Raw genomic sequence first — 20,931 nt, forward strand, 5'->3', positions numbered from 1 at the left:
AACTTGAGCCCTGAGCAAATAAAACACATTAACTAGCTGACCAGTTGTCGTAAATGTGGTCAAACTGTACCTCCAAAAGTTTTAATCCATCTGTGAAGTTATTTAGTGTAAAGTATGCACTAATATAAGCATCATTTATATTAGTGCATGAGTTGACACTCATGCACTAACATAAGCATCATTATTTTTTGAAGTAAAAGTTTCTTCTTCTTTCGGCTGCTCCCTTTAGGGGTGGCCACAGCGGATCATCTGCCCCCATCTTGCCCTATCCACTGCCTCCTCTACTTTTACACCAACCATCTCCATGTCCACCTTCACTACATCCATAAACCTTCTCTGAGGTCTACCTCTTCTCCTTCTGCCCGGCAGCTCCATCTCCAACATTCTTTGCCCAATATATCCACTATTCCTCCTCAACACATGTCCAAACGATCTCAACCTGGCCTCTCTGGCTTTATCTCCAAACTGCTCCACCTTCACTGTCCCTCTGATCTGCTCATTTCTAATCTTGTCCATCCTTGTCACTCCCAACCAAAATCTCAGCATCTTCATCTCCGCCACCTCCAGCTCAGCCTCCTGTCTTTTAGACAGAGCCACAGTCTCCAAACCATACATCATAGCAGGACGCACTACTGTCTTGTAAACCTTCCCTTTCACTCTTGCTGCTATCCTTCTGTCACACATCAGCCCTGACACCCATCTCCACCCACTCCATCCTGCCTGCACCCTCTTCTTCACCTCTTTTCTGCACTGTCCATTGCTCTGGATGGTTGACCCAAGATATTTGAAGTCATCCACCTTTACGGCATCTTCACCTTTCCACCTTCCTTTTGAAGTAAAAGTTATATTAACTTAAATTTGTATATAAAATGAGCCTGTTGCGCCCTCTGCTGTCAATGTGCTTGTGTTCCCACTCTAAGGATGCTCCAAGGAGAATTGCCATTTTGCAACGTCTTCTGGGCTTCTCATACGCCAGAGGGTGCTCCCAAGTCCAAAATGAATGAGTTAAGGTGGAGCATTTGGGCAAAATCACAGTTCATGCTTCATGCTAAAACATTTTTATAGAAAAGAATGGATTCATTTTCTGAACACAGAACCACATAAAACATTTAAACCTGCGGTTATATTTTTGAGCGCATTTGAACTCCAGTTATGAGAGTTTATAACAGTGCTTGATGTACGTTCATGACATCAGTGAACACAAACTGCTTCACTCAGCCAAAGTGCTGCTCTGCTCCCCAACCAATCAGTGTTCAGTAAAATGAGTGCTCCCCAACCAATCAGCACTCAGTAGAAGTAGTGCTCCCCAACCAATCCGCATTCAGTAGAAGTAGTGCTCCCCAACTAATCCGCATTCAGTACAAGTAGTGCTCCCCAACCAATCCGCATTCAGTAGAAGTAGTGCTCCCCAACCATTCCGCATTCAGTAGAAGTAGTGCTCCCCAACCAATCAGTACTCAGTAGAAGTAGTGCTCCCCAACCCATCAGCACTCAGTAGAAGTAGTGCTCCCCAACCAATCAGCACTCAGTAGCAGTAGTGCTCCCCAACCATTCCGCATTCAGTAGAAGTAGTGCTCATTTTTGATATAAAATTGCCCATGCTCCCCTTTAAACTGGCTCTGTTTAGGCCACTCAGGCTACATCACCATTACCACCAGACTGAAGTGGCACAAATCAGATTCTTTGCCTTGACACAGATCTGATGCTCTGGTCCTAGGTGACAGGTCAGACAAAGTGTGATCCACAATTACCCTTATGAAAACAAAATCAAATCAGGACTTGTGTACCCTGCCTGGATCAGGGTTACCAGGGCCCCACCCTGGAGCCAGGCCTGGGTGAGGGGCTTGCCGGTGAGCATCTGGTAGCTGGGCATTTACTTATGGTGCCCGGCCAGGCCCAGCCCGAAGGAGTTACATGAGTCCCCCCTCCCATCGACCCACCACCGATGGGAGGGGCAGTAGTAGGGGTTCGGTGCTTTGTAGATCGGGCAGTGTCTGAAGGTGTGGGCCTTGGCGTTCTGATCCCCGGTTGCTGAAACTGGCTTTTGGAACGTGGAATGATACCTCACTGGCAGGGAAGGAGCCTGAGTTGGTGCGCGAGGTTGAGAGATACCGGCTAGATATAGTCGGGCTCACCTCAACACACAGCTTGGGCTCTGGGTCCAATCTCCTTGAGAGGGGCTGGACTTTATTCTTTTCTGGAGTTGCCCATGGTGAGAGGCAGCAGGCATGTGTGGGCTTCTCATAGCGCCTTGACTCGGCGCCTGTATGTTGGGGTTTATTCCGGTGGACGAGAAGGTAGCTTCCCTACGCCTTTGGGTTGGGGAATGGGTCCTGACTGTTGTCTGTGCTTATGCACTGAACAGCAGTTCAGAGTACCCAGCCTTCTTAGAATCCTTGGGAAGGATGCTTGAAAGTGCTCCTTCTGGAGACTCTATTGTCCTACTGGGGGACTTCAACGCTCATGTGGGCAATGGTAGTGAGGCCTGGAGGGGTGTGATTGGGAGGAATGGCCTCTCTGATCTGAACCCGAGTGGTGACCAGTGGCACCAGAGTGGCACCAGGACACCCTAGGCCGCAGTTCAATGATTGACTTTGTAGTCGTGTCATCGGACTTGTGGACATGTGTTTTGGACACTCAGGTAAAGAGAGGAGCTGAGCTGTCAACTGATCACCACCTGGTGGTGAGTTGGATCAGGTGGTGGGGGAAGATGCCGGTCAGACCAGACAAACCCAAATGTATAGTGAAGGTTTGCTGGGAACGTCTGGCAGAAGAACCTGTCAGATTGATCTTCAACTCACACCTCCATCAGAACTTTGACCAGATATCTGCAGAGGTGAGGGACATTGACTCAGAATGGGCCGTGTTCCGCTCCTCCATTGTTGACTGTAGCTGTGGCCGCAAGGTAGTTGGTGCCTGTCGGGGCAGTAATCCTCGAACCCGGTGGTGGACACCCCAGGTGAGAGATGCCGTCAAGCTGGAGAAGGAGTCATACCTCAGAAGGGGAAAGCAGTGTGCCACTAGCACAGTATATAGTGGAGATGGTGTGCTGTTGACTTCGACTGAAGACGTCATTGGGCGGTGGAAGGAATACTTTGAGGACCTTCTCAATTTTCAACATTGCGTGGACATCGGGGGTGGTGCCACTGGATTGGCAGACTGGGGTGGTGGTGCCTCTTGTTAAAAAGGGGGACCGGAGGGTGTGTTCCAACTACAGGGGAATCACACTCCTCAGCCTCCCTGGTAAGGTCTATGCAGGGGTACTGAAGAAGAGAGTCCGGCTTATAGTCGAACCTCGGATTCAGGAGGAGCAGTGCGGGTTCCGCCCTGGTCGTGGAACACTGGACCAACTCTTCACCCTCTCCAGGATTCTGGAGGGTGCATGGGAGTTTGCCCAACCAGTCCACATGTGTTTTGTGGTTTTGGAGAAGGCATTCGGCTGTGTTCCCCGGGGTATTCTGTGGGAGGTGCTTCGGGAGTACAGGGTACATGGCTCTTTGCTATGAGCCATTCAGGCCCTGTACAAACAAAGCAGGAGTTTGGTTCGCATGGCCGGCAGTAAGTCATACTCATTCCCAGTGATAGTTGGACTCCTTCAGGGCTGCCCTTTGTCACCGATTCTATTCATAATTTTTATGGATAGAATTTCTAGGCGCAGTCAGGGGATGGAGGGTGTCCAGTTTGGTGACCTCAAGGTCACATCGCTGCTGATTGCAGATGATGTGGTCCTACAGGGGACATCAGGCCGTAAACCTCAGCTTTCGCTGGATCAGTTTGCAGCCGAGTGTGAAGCGGCTGGGATGAGAATCAGTACCTCCAAATCTGATGCCATGGTTCTCAGACGGAAAAGGGTGGAGAGCTCTCTCTGGGTCGGGGATAAGCTCTTGCCTCAAGTGGAGGAGTTTAAGTATCTTGTGGTCTTGTTCACGAGTGATGGTAAAAGGGAGCGGGAGATTGATCAGCAGTGATGCGGGCTCGTTACCAGTCTGTTGTGGTAAAGAAAGAGCTGAGCCATAAGGCAAGGCTCTCGATTTACCGGACGATCTACGTTCCCACACTCACCTATGGTCATGAGCTTTGGGTAATGACCGAAAGAATGAGATCGCGAATACAAGCGGCCGAAACAAGTTTCCTCCGCAGGGTGTCTGGACTCTTCCTTAGAGATAGGGTGATATGTTCATGGTTCATGAGATGGTCATGTGGGAGGGACTCAGAGTAGAGCCGCTGCTTCTCCATGTCGAGAGGAGCCAGCTGAGGTGGTTCGGGAATCTGGTTAGGATGCCTCCTGGATGCCTCCCTCGGGAGGTGTCACAGGCAAGTCCACCCGGGAGGAGACCCCGGGGAAGACCCAGGACATGCTGGCTTGATTATATTGCCCAGCTGGCCTGGGAGCACCTCGGAGCTAGTGGAAGTGGCTGGGGAAAGGGAGGTCTGGGCCTCATTGCTTAGGATGCTGCCCCTGAGACCCGAACCCCGGAAAAGCGGAAGATAATGGATGGATGGATGGACAGAGATTATTGGTAAATGTCGCATTGTATTGTACTGTAGTCTGACCGCCATAGCTGTCTTTAACTTATGTATGTCCCAACTGACTTTGATGTGTTTTTCATGTAATCCATATATTCCATATACATATAATTTCTAGATACAAATATACACTACTGTGCAAAACTCAGAGACCATGCTTTCATTTAATTTCCAGTCAGAATGGCCTTTAAGTACAAATCTTTTATTTTTCAGCATCAGGGAAAAATAGCAGAAAACAACATTACCATAAAATTACACAGAAGCCTCAACAACTAAAGTTTCTATCAGTTTTTCTCAGTATTTAGTGTGTCCACCCATTGCATTTATTATAGTTTGCATTCTTTTCTCGCTTTCAGTTTTTCTGCTAGGATATTTTTCCACAGCTCCAAAGTTCAGTCTTATAACTTTCTACCTCTCACAATCCAAAGAATCCCAACAGCAAATTTACACTTTATCAATCTATTAAACTTTACTGCACATTTCAAATATTCAATTTTGATATTATTGCAATTTATATGTCTATTTTCGTTTTTCAGGAAAGACTTTGTGACAGCTACACATCCTTTCAGACCCAAAGCGTAGCGTGACCTAAGAAAGATCTGGCAGCAGAGCAGATGGACAGACATCTCGCACTGTGTTTGAAGGGGCTGGCTGCTGCTATCTGCTGACCACTGCTGCTACTTGCTTGCCTTGTTTTAAAGAATACTGTTGTGTAAATCTCAAACAGAAGCTAGCAAGTGACAAGTGAGTCCAATACAACACAACAACTGTCTTTTCAAGACATGGGACAACCCAGGGATTAAAAGCAGGGGTGGGATTACAGTACAGTACAGTACTTTACCAAGTGATAGGTAGGCTGATTTGCATAGGCATACAGCCTGGTTGATCATAGGCTACCATGCAACCTACAAATAGTGCATCACTGCATTTTTCAGCCATCCTTATAGGACAGATGGCATGTTGACAGCAGCTGTCTCTGTCTTTAGAATGGGAGTTAGCCCTGGGTGTGTTTAGGGTCTGTAGCTGACAGGCTGACAGGTAACGGCTGTAGCTACAGGTCTCTTTTTACAGCCAAAATATTTAATATAAATATGAATTATAGGCTCATACAACCACTCAGTCTTTTGTGTAAACGTATCCTTGGAAAGTTAGTTTCTCTTTAAGGGGGAATAGAATGTCATTGGGAACAGCTTTTGTTATGAGGACGCATCTGTTGGTCATTTTTTTGTTGTTGTTTAACTCTTCTGGAAAGATAAACCAGTTAAATTGGCAGTAGTATAGAGTGGACAAATAGTACTGACAGATTTGATGGATATTCTATTTAGTTGATGAAGCTTGTGTGTAAGTTTCTGTTAAATATCTTTTCTATTTCTTTCTTGGTGCTAAAAAAATTGTAATTCGTACTTAATTGAGTGGAGATTGAATAAATGAAAGTGTGGTGTCTGACATTTACAAAGTCCTGTGTTTAAACATACATTGAGTTTTATTGTTCGCTACTTTCTCCATTTTACAGTAAAGAATGAAAAGGAGGAGTCAATTGAAATCTTAACAGATTCTCTTTTATTTTAGTCCCCATCCATACCCCCCTTTTTAAATACAAAGATATGATACTGATTCATTCAACATTTAATTACAGTTACAGTTTTTTTTCACTACACGCAAAAATCCATTCAAACCGTTGCTTAAATATGCTTACATCTAGTTTTCACCAATATTTACACTATTTTTTGGAATGGAAAAGAACTGAAAAGCCAATACATTTGACAAGTCCAAAACTTCTAAGTCCATGGCATGCTCACTTGTCTCAAGCGAGCAAATTCAGTAGAATGTAACTATCTAGCGTAATAGCGTTCTATCGTGTGATGATTGTGTAAGCTGTGTACGTGTCTGCGAGTGTGTACGTGTTTCATGAAGACCTGAAAAAACAAACTAGAAATCTCAAGCAAGAATCGTCCCACTGAGTGCTGGGTACATAACATGCATTGCCCTTTGACCAAATTTCTTTTTTTTTTTTTGACAATTGAAAAAAAAAAAATACATGTGAATGGACATGAACCATGGAAAACCGCCTTGCTTTGTCATGAAGGAAATGAAGGAAACACCCACGCTAGTCGGAGCTGCTACTGCTTTTTTTAGTGGGGACAAATTTGGTTGTAGCTACGCCACTTTTTCCAAAGGCACACCAACTGTTGACAACCTGGGCAAAGTACGGCTGCTCTTCTAGGTCAGACAACCTGGATCTTGCTCCATTTCGTTGTGCATGGCTCATTCTGCGTGCTTTTTTGTGTCTGCTAGGAGTTTGGATGAGGGAATTTAAGGACAAATGGTTAATCAGCAATGTCGCTAAAAAGAAAAGTCCTCAGCCTTTGTCTGGTGACGGGCAACTTTTACATCGAGATGTTGTTGTACAGCTGTTCAATCTCTAGCTTAAAATATTCCTTCAGCTCCGGCCTCTTGGCTTTTAACGTGGGGGTCAACAATCCGTTTTCTATGGAGAACATCTCACTATGAATGTAGATGTCTTTTACCTGTGAATGAGAACAATTTTCTGAGATTAGTAAATTAATCTGCTAGGACTTTCATGATCAGTTACACCAGTAATCAATAAATCGACAACAATAAATGCGGCTTATATTGAACAGCTTCAATTGAGAAAAAAAAAAAAAAACATAAATACCCTCTCGAAAGTTCCAAAATGTCATTTACTTTATTGATTTTGCTGCCTAACTATGCCTAGTCTGGGAACAGCACAACACCACCTGAGGCACTGCGTGGTTATGCGCTTAGCCTATGGACACAACAAGGTACTCACAGTATTCCATTACAATGTTAAGAATGCTCTGCTGCCATTTTGGCAGGCAAATTTTAACTCTGACTTTGTTAGACCACAGTGACCATGGAAGATGATGAGAAGATTCGTATGTGGGAACTTGAGATACAGTCCAACAAAAAGAGAAAGTCTAACTAGTCTTTAATAAGTGGACTGGATCTATATAACTTGCACACCTCTCAAGTGCTGCAGTTACATTCTGGGCCTTATATGTAGAACAAGTTTAGAATAATAATAATAAGAAGAAGCCAACATCGGCTTAGCTCAATAAATACATCCTTAATCTTAGAATTTTAATTGTCAGCTAATGATGAGCACAGTAAAGCTATAATTAGCCACAGGAGCTTCTGGACTGTTAAACACATCTTCCTGATGGATCCAGTGCTGTGTCCCAAACCACACATTTGTACACCTACACTATTGAGCTAGCAGATGGTTTGGGATGCAGGGTTACTAACACAGTGATTTCAGCTTTCATTTATAACTACAGATAAAATGCAAATAAAATCAAGGCAATACACTCAAATATGCTGGATAATATTCTTTAAAAAATACATATTACCCGAGTCTTTGCTGGATCAGTTATCTCATAACAAATCACCTCTGTGCTGCCGATGGACCCCATTGTCATTCAAACAAAGGTAGAACTATTCAGCTATACACTTACTTGCTCAAATGAGTGGAGGCCGCTGGCTTTGCCCAAACGCACTAAGTCATCTAAGATGGCTTTCTTTAGTTCCTTCAGAAATAAAAAGAATGTGGAAAATGTGTCACTTATGATATCCCAGTACACAATGAAACAAAGAGAGCATTGACAGGTGATGATTTAAGTGACACTTTTTAATCCCACAAATGGGGAAATTTCACCTCTGCATTTAACCCATCCGTTAAGTGAAACATCACATACACACTAGTGAGTACACACACACACACACACAGACACACTAGGGGGCAGTGAGCACACTTGCTCGGAGCAGTGGGCAGCCCTATCCACGGCACCTGGGGAACAGTCGGGGGTTAGGTCTCTTGCTCAAGGACACCTCAGTCATGGACTGTCAGCGCTGGGGATTGAACTGGCAACCTTCTGGTCACAGGGCCAGTTCCCTAACCTCCAGCCCACGATGTACCCATGATATTCAGGATTTTATCACTGATTCTAATTTAATTTGAATATTCATAACACTGATGTATTTGGCTTTCTAAAGAATTGTGAGGTGAAGTCAAACATTCAAACCCATAAGAGGGAGTTGCACAAAACTTACCATATTTCTACACAGATCTTCATAGCTTCCTTCTAAGCCTTTTTTCTGGGCCCATGAGGGCATCACCTCAGGATCTGGAACCACTATGCCAACCAGACAAGACTGCAAGGGGAGAAATGGAAAAGTCTTGAAAATGACAAGTAGGAATAGAAGGGCAGTCTGTTCAGGTCAATGTTTAGCTAATATCTATTTCTCCTAAGACCAAGGACCCCAACCTGCAGGCTGTCTCCATGAACGTAGAGCTGAGACACAGGCTCACTGCGGATGTAGATATTTTCGATCTTCTCGGGAGAAATGTACTCTCCTTGGGCCAGCTTAAAGATGTGCTTCTTCCGGTCTATGATTTTTAGAGTGCCATTCTGAGACAGGAAAACAAGAGCAGTTGGCAGGGATAGCTGTGACAAGTTAGCTTGGGTTTCTGAAAGATTGTGGTGATATAAAAAACTAACAAAGAAACAATGTACAGTTTTTCCCTCCCTTAGATGTGCTCTTTAGTTTTGCACTGGAACTAAAAGACTTATGTACCTTCACCAATTTGAGGTGAAAACTAGATAACCTAAATCACACATTTGCCTCAAAGCTTGTTGAGTTGTTGGGTAATATTAAACAGACTTGGTTACGTGGTTTCTGACAGTGCATGGTACACTGTTATCTATAAAAATAAAAGATAAAAAGGTACCCCACCTAGAGGAAAAACAGGGTCATCCCTAGGGTCCTATATTTGCTCACTGAAATTCACAATTTTAACAACATTGCAAAACATTACCAATTTATCATCTGTGCTAACTATGGAATCTTTGAGGACATCCTCAGTGACAACATCTACTGACTTCCCCATTTCAATGCTGTTTTTAACATTCCCTCTTCATGGTGCCCACACTATTTCCTCTTGGGAGAATTCTTGATTTCATTGTTCTATTAGCTCAACTGACCTACTGAAACAACAAGGAATCGAGGCAACATAAACATAAACCTCAGAAAAACTTATTGCCATTTGACACAGCATTCATCTATTTTAATCTGCTGAGGCCGGATGTGTTCCACTTGAATAATCCTTACTGTCATCTCCTCCACATCTGCTGCAAGTTGAAGCAGGTGAGGACAAGTTAAAAAAAGAACTGGAACAAGACCTTTGACCTAATGTGTACAGATCTGGAAATACAGGATCCTAGAAGGACATCGATACGCTCTCAGGAAAACGGACTTTGTCCATTTTTATAGATAACACTATACATTACAGTATCAGAACCAACATAAGCAAGACATTTGCACAGTGCTAATTAGTGTAATAAGATTATATTCTTTATCTTATCTTCATTAACATTGTAGCTCCAGTGCATCTTCTTGTTCATCTTATTTTACAAGCACAATACGATGAGATAGTTGAAATGTTTTCAAGCAAACGTACCGGTAACCATTTGCCTATGTCTCCTGTGTGAAGCCACCCATCAGAGTCCAGAGTCTCTGCTGTCTTAACCGGGTCTTTCAGATAGCCTTTAAAGACATTTGGACCTTTGACACACACCTGCAATTTAAGGAGAACCCTTTTGAGCTTTCATTTTAATCATGTCACAAAGGTACAGTGTTGTTGCCAAGACAACAAAACAGATTGCATAGATCAATAGCTATTCAGCCATCAGTGAGTGCTAATAAATCAGCACTGGATCGATGCTCAACATGAATGACTTTCCAAAGTTTAATCAATATAACAAGCAAGATCAATGCAAATTCAACATTAGGGATCTATGTTGATTCAGTTGGTTTTCAAAACATCAAATCAACAATGTTCAAATCAAAGTTGTGTCCCACTGATATTACATTTACATATATGTATATGAATTAAAGGTAAAAGACATTTTAATTTCTAGCAAAATGTCCTTCAAAATAATCTTTGTGCATGTTTCAGATAACCTAAAACCTTAATACAACCTCTCTGTAGTACCCAGAGAACACTATTTTTGGCTGTCCCAACTACTCTTTACTTTACTTTAATATAACCATTAAAATACTTTGAATATCTTATTACTTTTGCATTAATGTGTGAATCCATTTAACACCTCATGCTTGAAGCTTTCTTTTTCATGAGTCATCTATTATGGGTTATGAAAAATGTACATTTTAGTTTTGCTCTTTTCTTTATTTTATACTTTTAACATTCAGTGCTGTTTCTCACATTACAGACCGAAAGAAAGTTGTTCATTTAAGAATATACACTATATTGCCAAAAGTATTCACTCGTCTGCCTTCACGTGCATATGAACTTGAGTTCATATGACATCCCATGCTTAATCCATAGGGTTTAATATGATGTAAGCCCACCCTTTGCAGCTATAACTCTATATAACTCTATAACTAATGGCTTCAACTCTTCTAGGAAGGCTTTCCACAAGGGTTAGGGAAGTGTTTATGGTACTTTTTGAACATTCTTTCAGAAGCCCATTTATGAGGTCACGCAGTGATTTTGGACGAGAAGGTTTTGCTCACAGTCTCCGCTCTAATTCATCCCAAAGGTGTTCTGTCGGGTTGAGGTCAGGACTCTGTGCAGGCCAGTCAAGCTCTTTCACACCAAACTTGCTCATCCATATCTTCATGGACCTTGCCTTGTGCACTGGTGTGCATTCATGTTGGAACAGGAAGGGGCTGTCCCCAAACTGTTCCAACAAAGTTGGGAGCATAAAATTGTCCAAAATCTCTTGGTGCCGAAGCATTAAGAGTTTTTTTCACGGGAACTAAGGGGCCGAGCCCAACTCCTGAAAAACAACCCCACACCATAATCCCCCCTCCACCAAACTTTACACTTGGCACAATGCAGTCAGACAAGTACCGTTTTCCTGGCATGGTCCATCAGATCACCATATGGAGAAGTGTGATTCATCACTCCAGAAAACATGTCTCCACTGTTCTAGAGTCCAGTGGCGGTACTTTACACCACTGCATTTGACGTTTTGCATTGCGCTTGGTGATATAAGGCTTGGATGCAGCTGTTTGGCCATGGAATCCCATTCCATGAAGCTCTCTACGCTGTTCTTGAGCTAATCTGAAGGCCACATGAAGTTTGGAGGTCAGTAGTGATTGACTCTGCAGAAAGTTGGGGACCTCTGTGTACTGTACCCCTCAGCATCTGCTGACCCCACTCTGTCATTTTACGTGACCGACCACTTCATGGCTGAGTTGCTGTCGTTCTCAATCACTTCCACTTTGTTATAATATCACTGACAGTTGACTGTGGAATATTTAGTAAAGAGGAAATTTCACGACTGGACTTGTTGCACAGGTTGCATCTAATCACGGTACCACACTGGAATTCACTGAGCTCCTGAGAGCGACACATTCTTTCACTAATGATTGTAGAAGCAGTCTGCAGGCCTAGCTGCTTGGTTTTATACACCTGTGGCAATGGAAGTGATTCGAACACCTGAATTCAATGATTTGGATGGGTGATTAAATAATTTTTTAAATATAGTCCATTTTAGTGTATAAAGTGATTACAATGCTAATTTTATGTTCAGTATAGCACTGCAAGTTATATCTACCTCGCCCTCTCCTTTGGAGGCAAAGTAGTTCTTCTCCGGCACATCCACGAGTTTAATGAGGTTGCAGGGCAGTGGTGCTCCCACATGACCTATAAACAGAATGAATAAATAAATTATCATTTCAAAAAAAGACAGACAGTGTCATTGACCCATGATGCTGAACTATGCACATAATGAATAATACTATTAGTACTGTGGTTTACTGTAAAGCTAAACCATATTTGTGCATGAGTTGATTGCAAAATGCAATTTACAATACAATTAAATACAATGAGAACTTTATAACTTTACTAAACAATGACAATAAACCAAAGTGAGACAGAAACACTTGATATGTGATGAGTTTGTCAATTGAATAGTTACCACAATTATATTTATTACATAGTATAATGTTAAAAAAAACAAAACTTTTAAATCCAAAAGTATTACTTTCTTTCTCCACAGCCTTTCCTTAATCACATATTTAACTTCTCTTACTTAATGTAACGACTAAACAGGATAAGATCAGGAGAGAAAATAAGTGTGTGGGGGGGGGCTTATTCCCCTAAATTACCCTTAGAGAAGAAGCAGGGGGGGGGGGGGGGGGGGGGGGGCTTATTCCCCTAAATTACCCTTAGAGAAGAAGCATTTAGTGGAAAACATACTCAGAGAACCAGGCATTAATGTTCTTTATCTTAAGTGAAAAGTAGGTCTTGCTGGGCTGCTCCTTGCATTTTTCAATCCTAGCATGTATAAAACGTTCAAGCTCAGCTACTTTTCACTCTATAGTTGTATGCAAAGTTTGAATACCCCAAGTCATATTACCTTTGTTGGTTTTCTAAAATAAGTTAACACATTCTCTAGGGGGGGGTGTATATATAAAACATGGCATAACTTTTTCACAGGACTCATTTTATATTTAACTGTACATGTTAAATTCATCAAATAAGAAGTAATTTTGCATTAAAGTGTGCAGGAGTGTGTTCCCTGCAGAGGACGTGTTAACTTTATAAATAATTTATACTCGTCATTTGCCAAAATGCACACCATTTGCTTATGCACACCGTTAAAGTAGGAACTTAAAATACCATCAACCAACATGAACTTTATGGTGATTAAAAAGCATCAAAACAAAGCAGCCTTATCACTCAAGTGATAAAAGCAGTAAATGGGACAGCATGCTAACCACGAGGGGGAGCAGTTGATTTATTTTTCGCAGCTTTACAGACAAGGAGGTTTAAGGCTTAACACAAATCATCATGACTTAAGATAAGGATAAGACAGATGAATGTCTTAAAACCTAAGGCCTAAAAATGTAGAAAACTGAATATTAAAGAGCAGCCCAGTATACACAGAGCCAATAACCACCAGCAAGACACATACTGTATAAGCTAAAAATATCCCCACCCTGTTGTCAGCATGTGTTTATTTCACAAGCATTACAAAACACCCATTTGCAAGGCAAAGGCCAGTTAACAACAACTACATACTACAGATCCATATGAACTCCACTTTTAAAGCTTACAGTAAGTTGTATACAATGTAGTGTCTAATTATTGACCAGAAGAGTGCAAAATGCCAGTCTTGCCCCTTATTTGTGGCCTTAACTCTGGGGCACAGAAGAGAGATTATAGGAGTCCTTTGACCTGTTTGGCTAGACTGTCTGCAGTTTTTCAGCTGGGGCACGGAAACACAAACACTGTCCTTATTTGGGTATCTGCTACTATCTCAGACAAACACATCAGCTCATCATTCAACACGACCTTTTACTATAGTCTGAACACTGCCAACAGTAAACCTGCTTGGTTGTCTATAAATCTTGTGTAAGCAATCTTTAACAAAAAAATTTTGTTTTTCATCTTGCTGGGAAAATTCATTCTCACCCTCAAAAAGAGGAACTCAGAAAGACCAGTTCTGTTTCTACCAAGCATGCTGTATGACTGGGAGAAAAAAAGCATCTAGGATGTTTTTTTTTCAAGTTCTTACACAAGCGTGAACTTCAATTCTATTACCCCCAGACATGTTTAGGTCCAAGGTTTCCTTCTTCAGTTTTGCACTAAAGCTACAAGGTTAATGTAGATAACATGTCATGGAACATTATAGTCATTACGTTAGCACTGTGCAAACTTGAGACTGAAATTATCTTACACTTGCATCAAACCACATTCTGCTGTTTAGCTCAAATAGGCTTGCTTTTGTGGTTTCTGACATTCTATAATCTAAAAAATGGACAAAAGTAGGCCTGTGTTGCATAGCTAAAAATAGTAAGGCCAGCCTGAATTGAGACTGTACTTTTGTTCGTTTGTACATATTTTTATGAGAAACAAAAACAATGAGAAACAAAGTAAATCAGAAATATTTTATTGTGTAAAACAGTACAGAACTAAACAGAACACTATGTAGACAAACCTTTTCAGTACTGCTTTCTAACACTAGACCCACAGGCCCAGCATAAATGGGCATGTAATTGTTATTTGAATTCCTGCAAGGCTGAAAGTGGCTTCTTATTTGCCAGCTTTTTGTTTGAATTTTCTGTCCCACCTTAAATACATCAGCAATAACATTCTGGTACATGTACAAGCAGCAGAATGAAACTGTTTAAGGTGCTCTGGAAAATTTGAATAAGAAATTTGAATATGAAGCCAACTTCAGCTTTGTCAAATTTTCTCCAGTGATTGGTCTCCAAGTCGCAGGTACGTGAGCCTCCACTGTTAAACCCAGTTGGAATTAAAAAAAAAAAATATATCATTCACGCTTCAGCCCCAGCTGGCTCACAGCTTGTTTTGCATACATGACCCTGTCCATGACATCATCTGATGCAGCTGACCAGGTCAATTAGCTTCTCAGGTGGTATGAAAGGGAGCCAGCATATCAGTCTGACATCCATTTTAGGCTAAGGCTAACTTTAAAAAAACTAATTTCTTCCATGCTGAAGAAAAACAATAGCACAGACTGGCATGCATGGTGGTCTAAACTGGTTTATGCTGGTCTGGCACTGGTTTAACTGGTCACCCAGCAATGACATGATGGTAGACCAGCATACCAGCATCCAAAACACAACATGTGCTGGGTTTGGAGGTGATCAGCCAATTAACTTTTATTGCTGCTGACCAGAAAAACAGCAGCAGCCAAACACAACATGCTCTGTTTTGCTGGTGGCCATGCATGCTGGTCTATGCTGTTTCAGACACCAAACGTGCCTTGAGTCATTGACTATATTTGGCCGTTATTTAAGTTGGAACAGAACTGTTTAAAAACAGAATTTTTTGGCCACAGTATACCTTAAACATGGAAGAGCAATGTCCAAGCTGAGTAGCTCTGCAGGTTTACCCCATTGTGGGAAAAAGAGTAATATATTTTTGCACTACATATCTGAGATAATGTATAACTAAAGCTAACAAGGCTTCGAGGCTTACCTGAGGTCCAGTCTCCAGGCGTGGTGTAAGTGCAGCCAGCTGTGCACTCTGTCTGCCCATAGGCTTCATATACCTGCGCACGCACATGTACATGCACCCACATAAGCAATCGGGATAAAAATATGAGGAGGTTAGAGGACGTGGGAGAAAAGTCATTTTTGACTTTTGTACGTGTGTCTGTCTTTGTGATGTACATGTGTCTGTCTTTGTTTACATGTGGTTCTCACCTGACAGCCCAGTGCTGCTCTCAGGAAGCCAAGAACAGTTGGGGATGTGGGAGCAGCCCCCGTAATAATCATGCGTAGCCTACCACCTAAACTTGCCTGCAAAGTAAACACGTCATAATCAGCAAATTCAATGCATTTCAATTCAATTCTTTCCGACGGAAGCTATCACATTTAGCATGTTAACTCATTTAACTGGTTGCTAAAGGGCCGCCCATATCATGTCAAACTTTTTGGAACTTTTTGATTTTTTGGAATTAAAAACAGTTTGTTGTAATATATAAACATGTATTTTCATTACCCTGTCAATAAAGTACATGGAAACTAAGCTGCAAACCAGCCTAATATGAATTCACTGCTTTTGTGATGTCATAAAAAACAAACTTACATGTACATAAGTCTGGCTAGGCCTGCCACAATTATTACACATTCTCATGACCATACTGTGGATATCATCAGTAATTAAATAACACTAAACAGCTACATGTTTCGTTACATAGAAAGTAAAAAGTGCAATTAGTCCTGTGTAACTGGATTTTGGTGCAGCACAGTATGGAAAAGCTTGTCTGCTCTAACTTCACAAACCTCAAAAAAAATAGATCAAGAAAGTATCTGAAAGTATCATGATATATTTTGCCATTTCGCCGACCACTACCACAAACACACACCTGAATCTTCCTGAAGAAGATCTTGTCCCAAATGCTATCACTCCGGATGACGCCACGGCTGACCTCAGAAGCTTTTCTCTTCGCAGCAAAGTTGAGGAGCCAGCGCTTCACTGGATTATTGGCCTGACTGAATATCTGCACAACCACAGAGAGAGAGAGGGCAACAGCATTAGCATCTTGTGCATATGTGTAAGAGACAGGAGAATGCTTGATATTTGTTAAAGGAATAATTTGGCCAAAAATTACTCCAAACATAGCTGATTTGGTGTCTTTAGTTGTGCCCTGGATCTACCAGGCTAATGTAGCCAACAAGTAATGGAAGCTTATGAGCATCATATTATTTGTGTGCCTACATTACACTATCGCATCATCTTGTGTTGAGTTGTTAAGTAATCTGAAATAGAATTGTCTCTGTGGTTTCTGACACTTCATGTCATATTGTAACCTATACTTTAATTATATTTATTAAATTAAAATATGACTGAACATTCCATTTTGTCACTACCAAAGCAATCACAACACTACCGAAACATCACCAATGCTTTCAGTAGTGATTATTTTAGTTAATTTTGAGCACAGCTCCAAAACGCTAGCCACCACATGACAACACAGCTTTGAACAGTTGTTCACCCATAAAATCATAAAGTTTTTCATAAAAACACAAAAATATGTGTTTCAGTTGTGACAATTCTTAATGTTACACACTGATTTTCAGATGTTGAGACACATTTACTTCAAAACAATTGAATCTTACCTGCTCACCATGTTGCCAAGAGGGATTTTTTAAATTTTTTATTTGAAAATTAAACTTAATTTATTTAGATAAATCTATGTTATTCATTTTTAATTTAGCAGAAATAAAAAAGAGCACAACATTTGGGCTGAGGGAAGAATAGTGCAAGGTTGCCTGTTTTTCTTTTCTTTTTTTTTTTATACCAAACAGTACGTCATTCAGTGTCAGGAACCACAAAAGCAAGTCTGTTCAAGATTACTCCATGAGATTACGGTTTGAGATTACAACTTCATGTAGTTTGAGATGATTTATGCAGTTTGCACCATGCTAATTGGTGACGCACAAGTTTCCAGTACTTGTTGGGTACATTAGCCCTGTAGCTCCAATTCAAAAACTAAAGAAGCAAAATTAACACTGAACATGTCTAGGCTGATACATCTGATGTAAAAACTAAATTGTGTAAAGCAGATTCTTTATCAATTTTTTAAAGATTTTGGGTGAAGTCCATACGATGAACAGGACTTCACTTGGGTGAAGTCTTTATGATTAATAGTAAGAAAAATGTGTGAGAATGCATGTGTGTGTGGGTGAAAAACAGGAGGTATGGCCGGGTCACAGGGAGCACAGTGACTGAGCATCAGCTTGCTGGTTTCACACATGCTTTGTCAATCACATCCTTTCTGCACGAAACGGAGCTCATGTTCAAACCATACACACATGCACTGAGGTGCTGCTGTGGCTGCTGTTGTTGCGTGGGCATAAGTGTGTTGCTGCACTCGAGTCTCTCACCTTGTCATACATGCGGTTGAGCAGCCGAGGCACCACGGGGAAGATGGTGGGCCGCAGGACCTTCATATCGTCTGAAAGGAGTCGGATATCACCCTGGAAAAAGCCGATTCTCCCTCCATGGCAATACACCACAGCCTGGAGAAACACACACATCTTATCAGTGCATTAAATCTAACAAACACTAAAAGCGAGTCTATTTGAAATGAGTTGATATGAGGATGGCATTGCAAGAGCCAAAGAAAGCCAAAGAAATGGTTCATTGGAAAAACTAAGCACATAATATGTACATTTCTTCTCATTTTCTTTTGCACTGAAACTCCAGCCTTTAGCTACAGCTAATATAAAAGCAATCAGACACCCAAAAAGATTTTTGGTGACATAGACCTCTAAGCTAAATTAGCCTCATACAATCATATTACAGTTTGCACACTCCTAATCAAAGTATGTTTTTTTTTTCTTCTAAGTGGAAATAAGAACACATCTTCCATGGGGGGCAAAATTTATTGTGCCATGTTTTGCTGAATTAGACATATTGGGCAAAAAGAAACAAAATAAAATACAATATGGCTGGTACAGAAGTTATGACACATTTGATATTTTTCAGAAAAAGCAAACAAACAGAAACTGCACTAAAATTCACAGCCAAACAACATAAAAATGTCACATTGCAGTGAAATATTAACTTACTATTAATTACATTTGCACAGGACACAATCTATGCTTTCTCTCAATATATTAAATTCAGCAAATAGAAAGTAATCATGCTTTAAAATGTGCAGTAATGTGTTCTCTTTAGAGGATTTGTTACATTATTGTCACTTAAAAAGTCATCAAAATACATAATTTGAATAACCAGCACATGCATTTCAAGAATCATCCTGTCCACCACTTTCTTTTCTTGTGGGGCAGCTTCAAATACTAAAACAAACCCTAACAACTATAAAAATGGCTACTGTGATAATGCAAAGGGGAAAGAATCACTAAAGTTTGGTGAAATGGGTGGAACTGTTGTTGCGGTCTCTGTTGTGCACATATGTCCCATATGTTGGTTGATATGTAAAAACACACGAAGGCTAGTGTGAACATTCTCCATCGCCATGTTCTACTGCCTAAACTTAATATGGTTTGTTTTGTTGGCTTAAAGCATGTCTGATAATGACGTTATGTTCTCTGTGTCTTCATGGCTGTTGCTGACATAAAATCAGAAGTATCTAAAGTTTCTCAGAAGTTTGAAATGCACTCAAGCTTGCAGCTTCTCTAGCTCTGAATCCAAGCGTCACAGCTCTGACCACTAGATTGGGAGGCTTTGTTACAAACTGGGGTAAGGTGAGTTTACTGCTCATTTAGGGGAAGGAATCTCATGTGGAACACAGTGAAAGTGTAGTAAAAAGAATGGTCACCTGGAGTGAGTGAATTTGCATTTAAATGGTGCGTTTTACTAGCATTTTATTCAGTTATGTCTCTCTTATGGGGGTCCCTTTACTCTTATGGGAGGTCTGGGAGCCCAACGTGAATTCAAACCCTGCATATGTTACACTAGCTGTTCTTTACAGTTTGTGAAATTTCCATGCTGAATAGACCAACAGAAGTACTTGGCATCTTTACATGTGAACCACTGCTATTTTTGGAGATCCACGGTTTTGTTTTTTACAGTGACAATATGCTTATTTTTTATTAATTTATTTTGTTGATTCCTGTGGCTCCTTATCAAGAGCTGGCCTTTTCCTCTCTTGGCTAAAACGGAGGCAGATGTTAGTTGTGTCAGCTGATGGCAGTTGTAACTAGTGCAGAGCCTGGGTGTAACTCTTCACGTCTTCGAGCCAAAAACAGACAGGGGGGCACATCAGGACATGGAGCTTTTGGGCAACACAGGAAGTGAAGAGTCAGTTGGTTTCCTCGTGTGTTCATGTGAGTGCATATGTCAGGGTGTCTTGTGTGTATGTGTGAAGTCTGTGGCTTCTTACCCTTGTTTGCAATTAACATTTGTTTTTTTTTTTTGTTTTGTTTTATTTTTAAACTGTAAACTGACGTCTATGCAACAACAGATGAGGAAGCAAGATATTTTCAAGCTTCTCACATGCTGCCAGTCTTTCATCATTAAGTAAGCTAATTAGAGACTAGTGTGTAAAGCAGCCTGTCATTTGTCTCACCCCATCACACTGCTTACCTCAATAAGCCTCTCAAACATGTGGGCAAGGGGCAGGAAGGAAATTAGCACGTCGTCTTGATTTGGACGGATGACTTTCTGCAGCAACACATACACACAGACACAGACACTGTGGTTAAAATAGGTCGCTCAGAAAGATGTAAACAATGTGTCTTGTTCTTCTAACGAAGCAGTTGGAAATATACAGGATCTGCTTATCTGCATTTAATTTAACATCTTAACAGCATGTGGAATTTCCACAGGCAGCTGGAGGCCATTATCCTGCGCTCACTTACATCAGTTACTTTCAGAAAGCCAGAGAAATCGGCTACAACATTCCCATGTGTAAGCATCACGCCCTTTGGATTTCCTGAAAGGAAAGAACACACACACACACACGCGCACACACACACACACAAACACACACACACACACACACACACACACACACACACACACACACACACATACACACACACACACACACACACAGAGGCTTGTTTTTATATCTCATTTGGACATCCCAGGTTTGTTATTAAGTACATGTATAATGAAAACGTCCCATAATATTATATGTATCTACCTTTATGTACCATGTATACATCCCATATGTATTACAAGAAGCAGAAAATGCAATCAACTTCTAAGACAGAACTTTAGAGGTGTGAAGAAATATCCTTGCAAATTTCTTTAAAAAGCAGAAGGCAAGTCTCCCAAAAAAGAATGAAAATGTGAAAGGCAGAGACTGGACAGGTTAAATACTGAAAAATGTGATATTATATTTAGTTAAAATCAAACAGATCACAGGATAGGCTCTGACTTTG

At 41.2% G+C, this 20,931-nt stretch overlaps 1 protein-coding gene across 3 annotated transcripts in view; it reads right to left on the reverse strand.

Annotated features, from left to right (window-relative positions):
• Window positions 1-6,064: 6,064 nt before the first annotated feature.
• Window positions 6,065-20,931, reverse strand: part of acsl6 (acyl-CoA synthetase long chain family member 6) — a 51,040-nt gene continuing 36,173 nt past the window's right edge. For all 3 annotated transcript variants that reach the window (XM_017705271.2, XM_037545820.1, XM_017705273.2), the window contains exons 10-21: window positions 20,404-20,477; window positions 20,129-20,206; window positions 17,962-18,096; window positions 16,440-16,574; window positions 15,775-15,870; window positions 15,548-15,620; window positions 12,153-12,241; window positions 10,028-10,144; window positions 8,835-8,978; window positions 8,620-8,721; window positions 8,025-8,096; window positions 6,065-7,055 (exon numbers count right to left, since the gene is read on the reverse strand). In XM_017705271.2, the coding sequence (XP_017560760.1) occupies window positions 6,915-7,055; window positions 8,025-8,096; window positions 8,620-8,721; window positions 8,835-8,978; window positions 10,028-10,144; window positions 12,153-12,241; window positions 15,548-15,620; window positions 15,775-15,870; window positions 16,440-16,574; window positions 17,962-18,096; window positions 20,129-20,206; window positions 20,404-20,477 (1,256 nt within the window). In that variant the 3' untranslated portion in view covers window positions 6,065-6,914. The remainder of the gene's footprint in view (window positions 7,056-8,024; window positions 8,097-8,619; window positions 8,722-8,834; window positions 8,979-10,027; window positions 10,145-12,152; window positions 12,242-15,547; window positions 15,621-15,774; window positions 15,871-16,439; window positions 16,575-17,961; window positions 18,097-20,128; window positions 20,207-20,403; window positions 20,478-20,931) is intronic.

This window comes from Pygocentrus nattereri, chromosome 16, assembly GCF_015220715.1.
Source record: "Pygocentrus nattereri isolate fPygNat1 chromosome 16, fPygNat1.pri, whole genome shotgun sequence".
Lineage (NCBI taxonomy): Eukaryota > Metazoa > Chordata > Actinopteri > Characiformes > Serrasalmidae > Pygocentrus > Pygocentrus nattereri.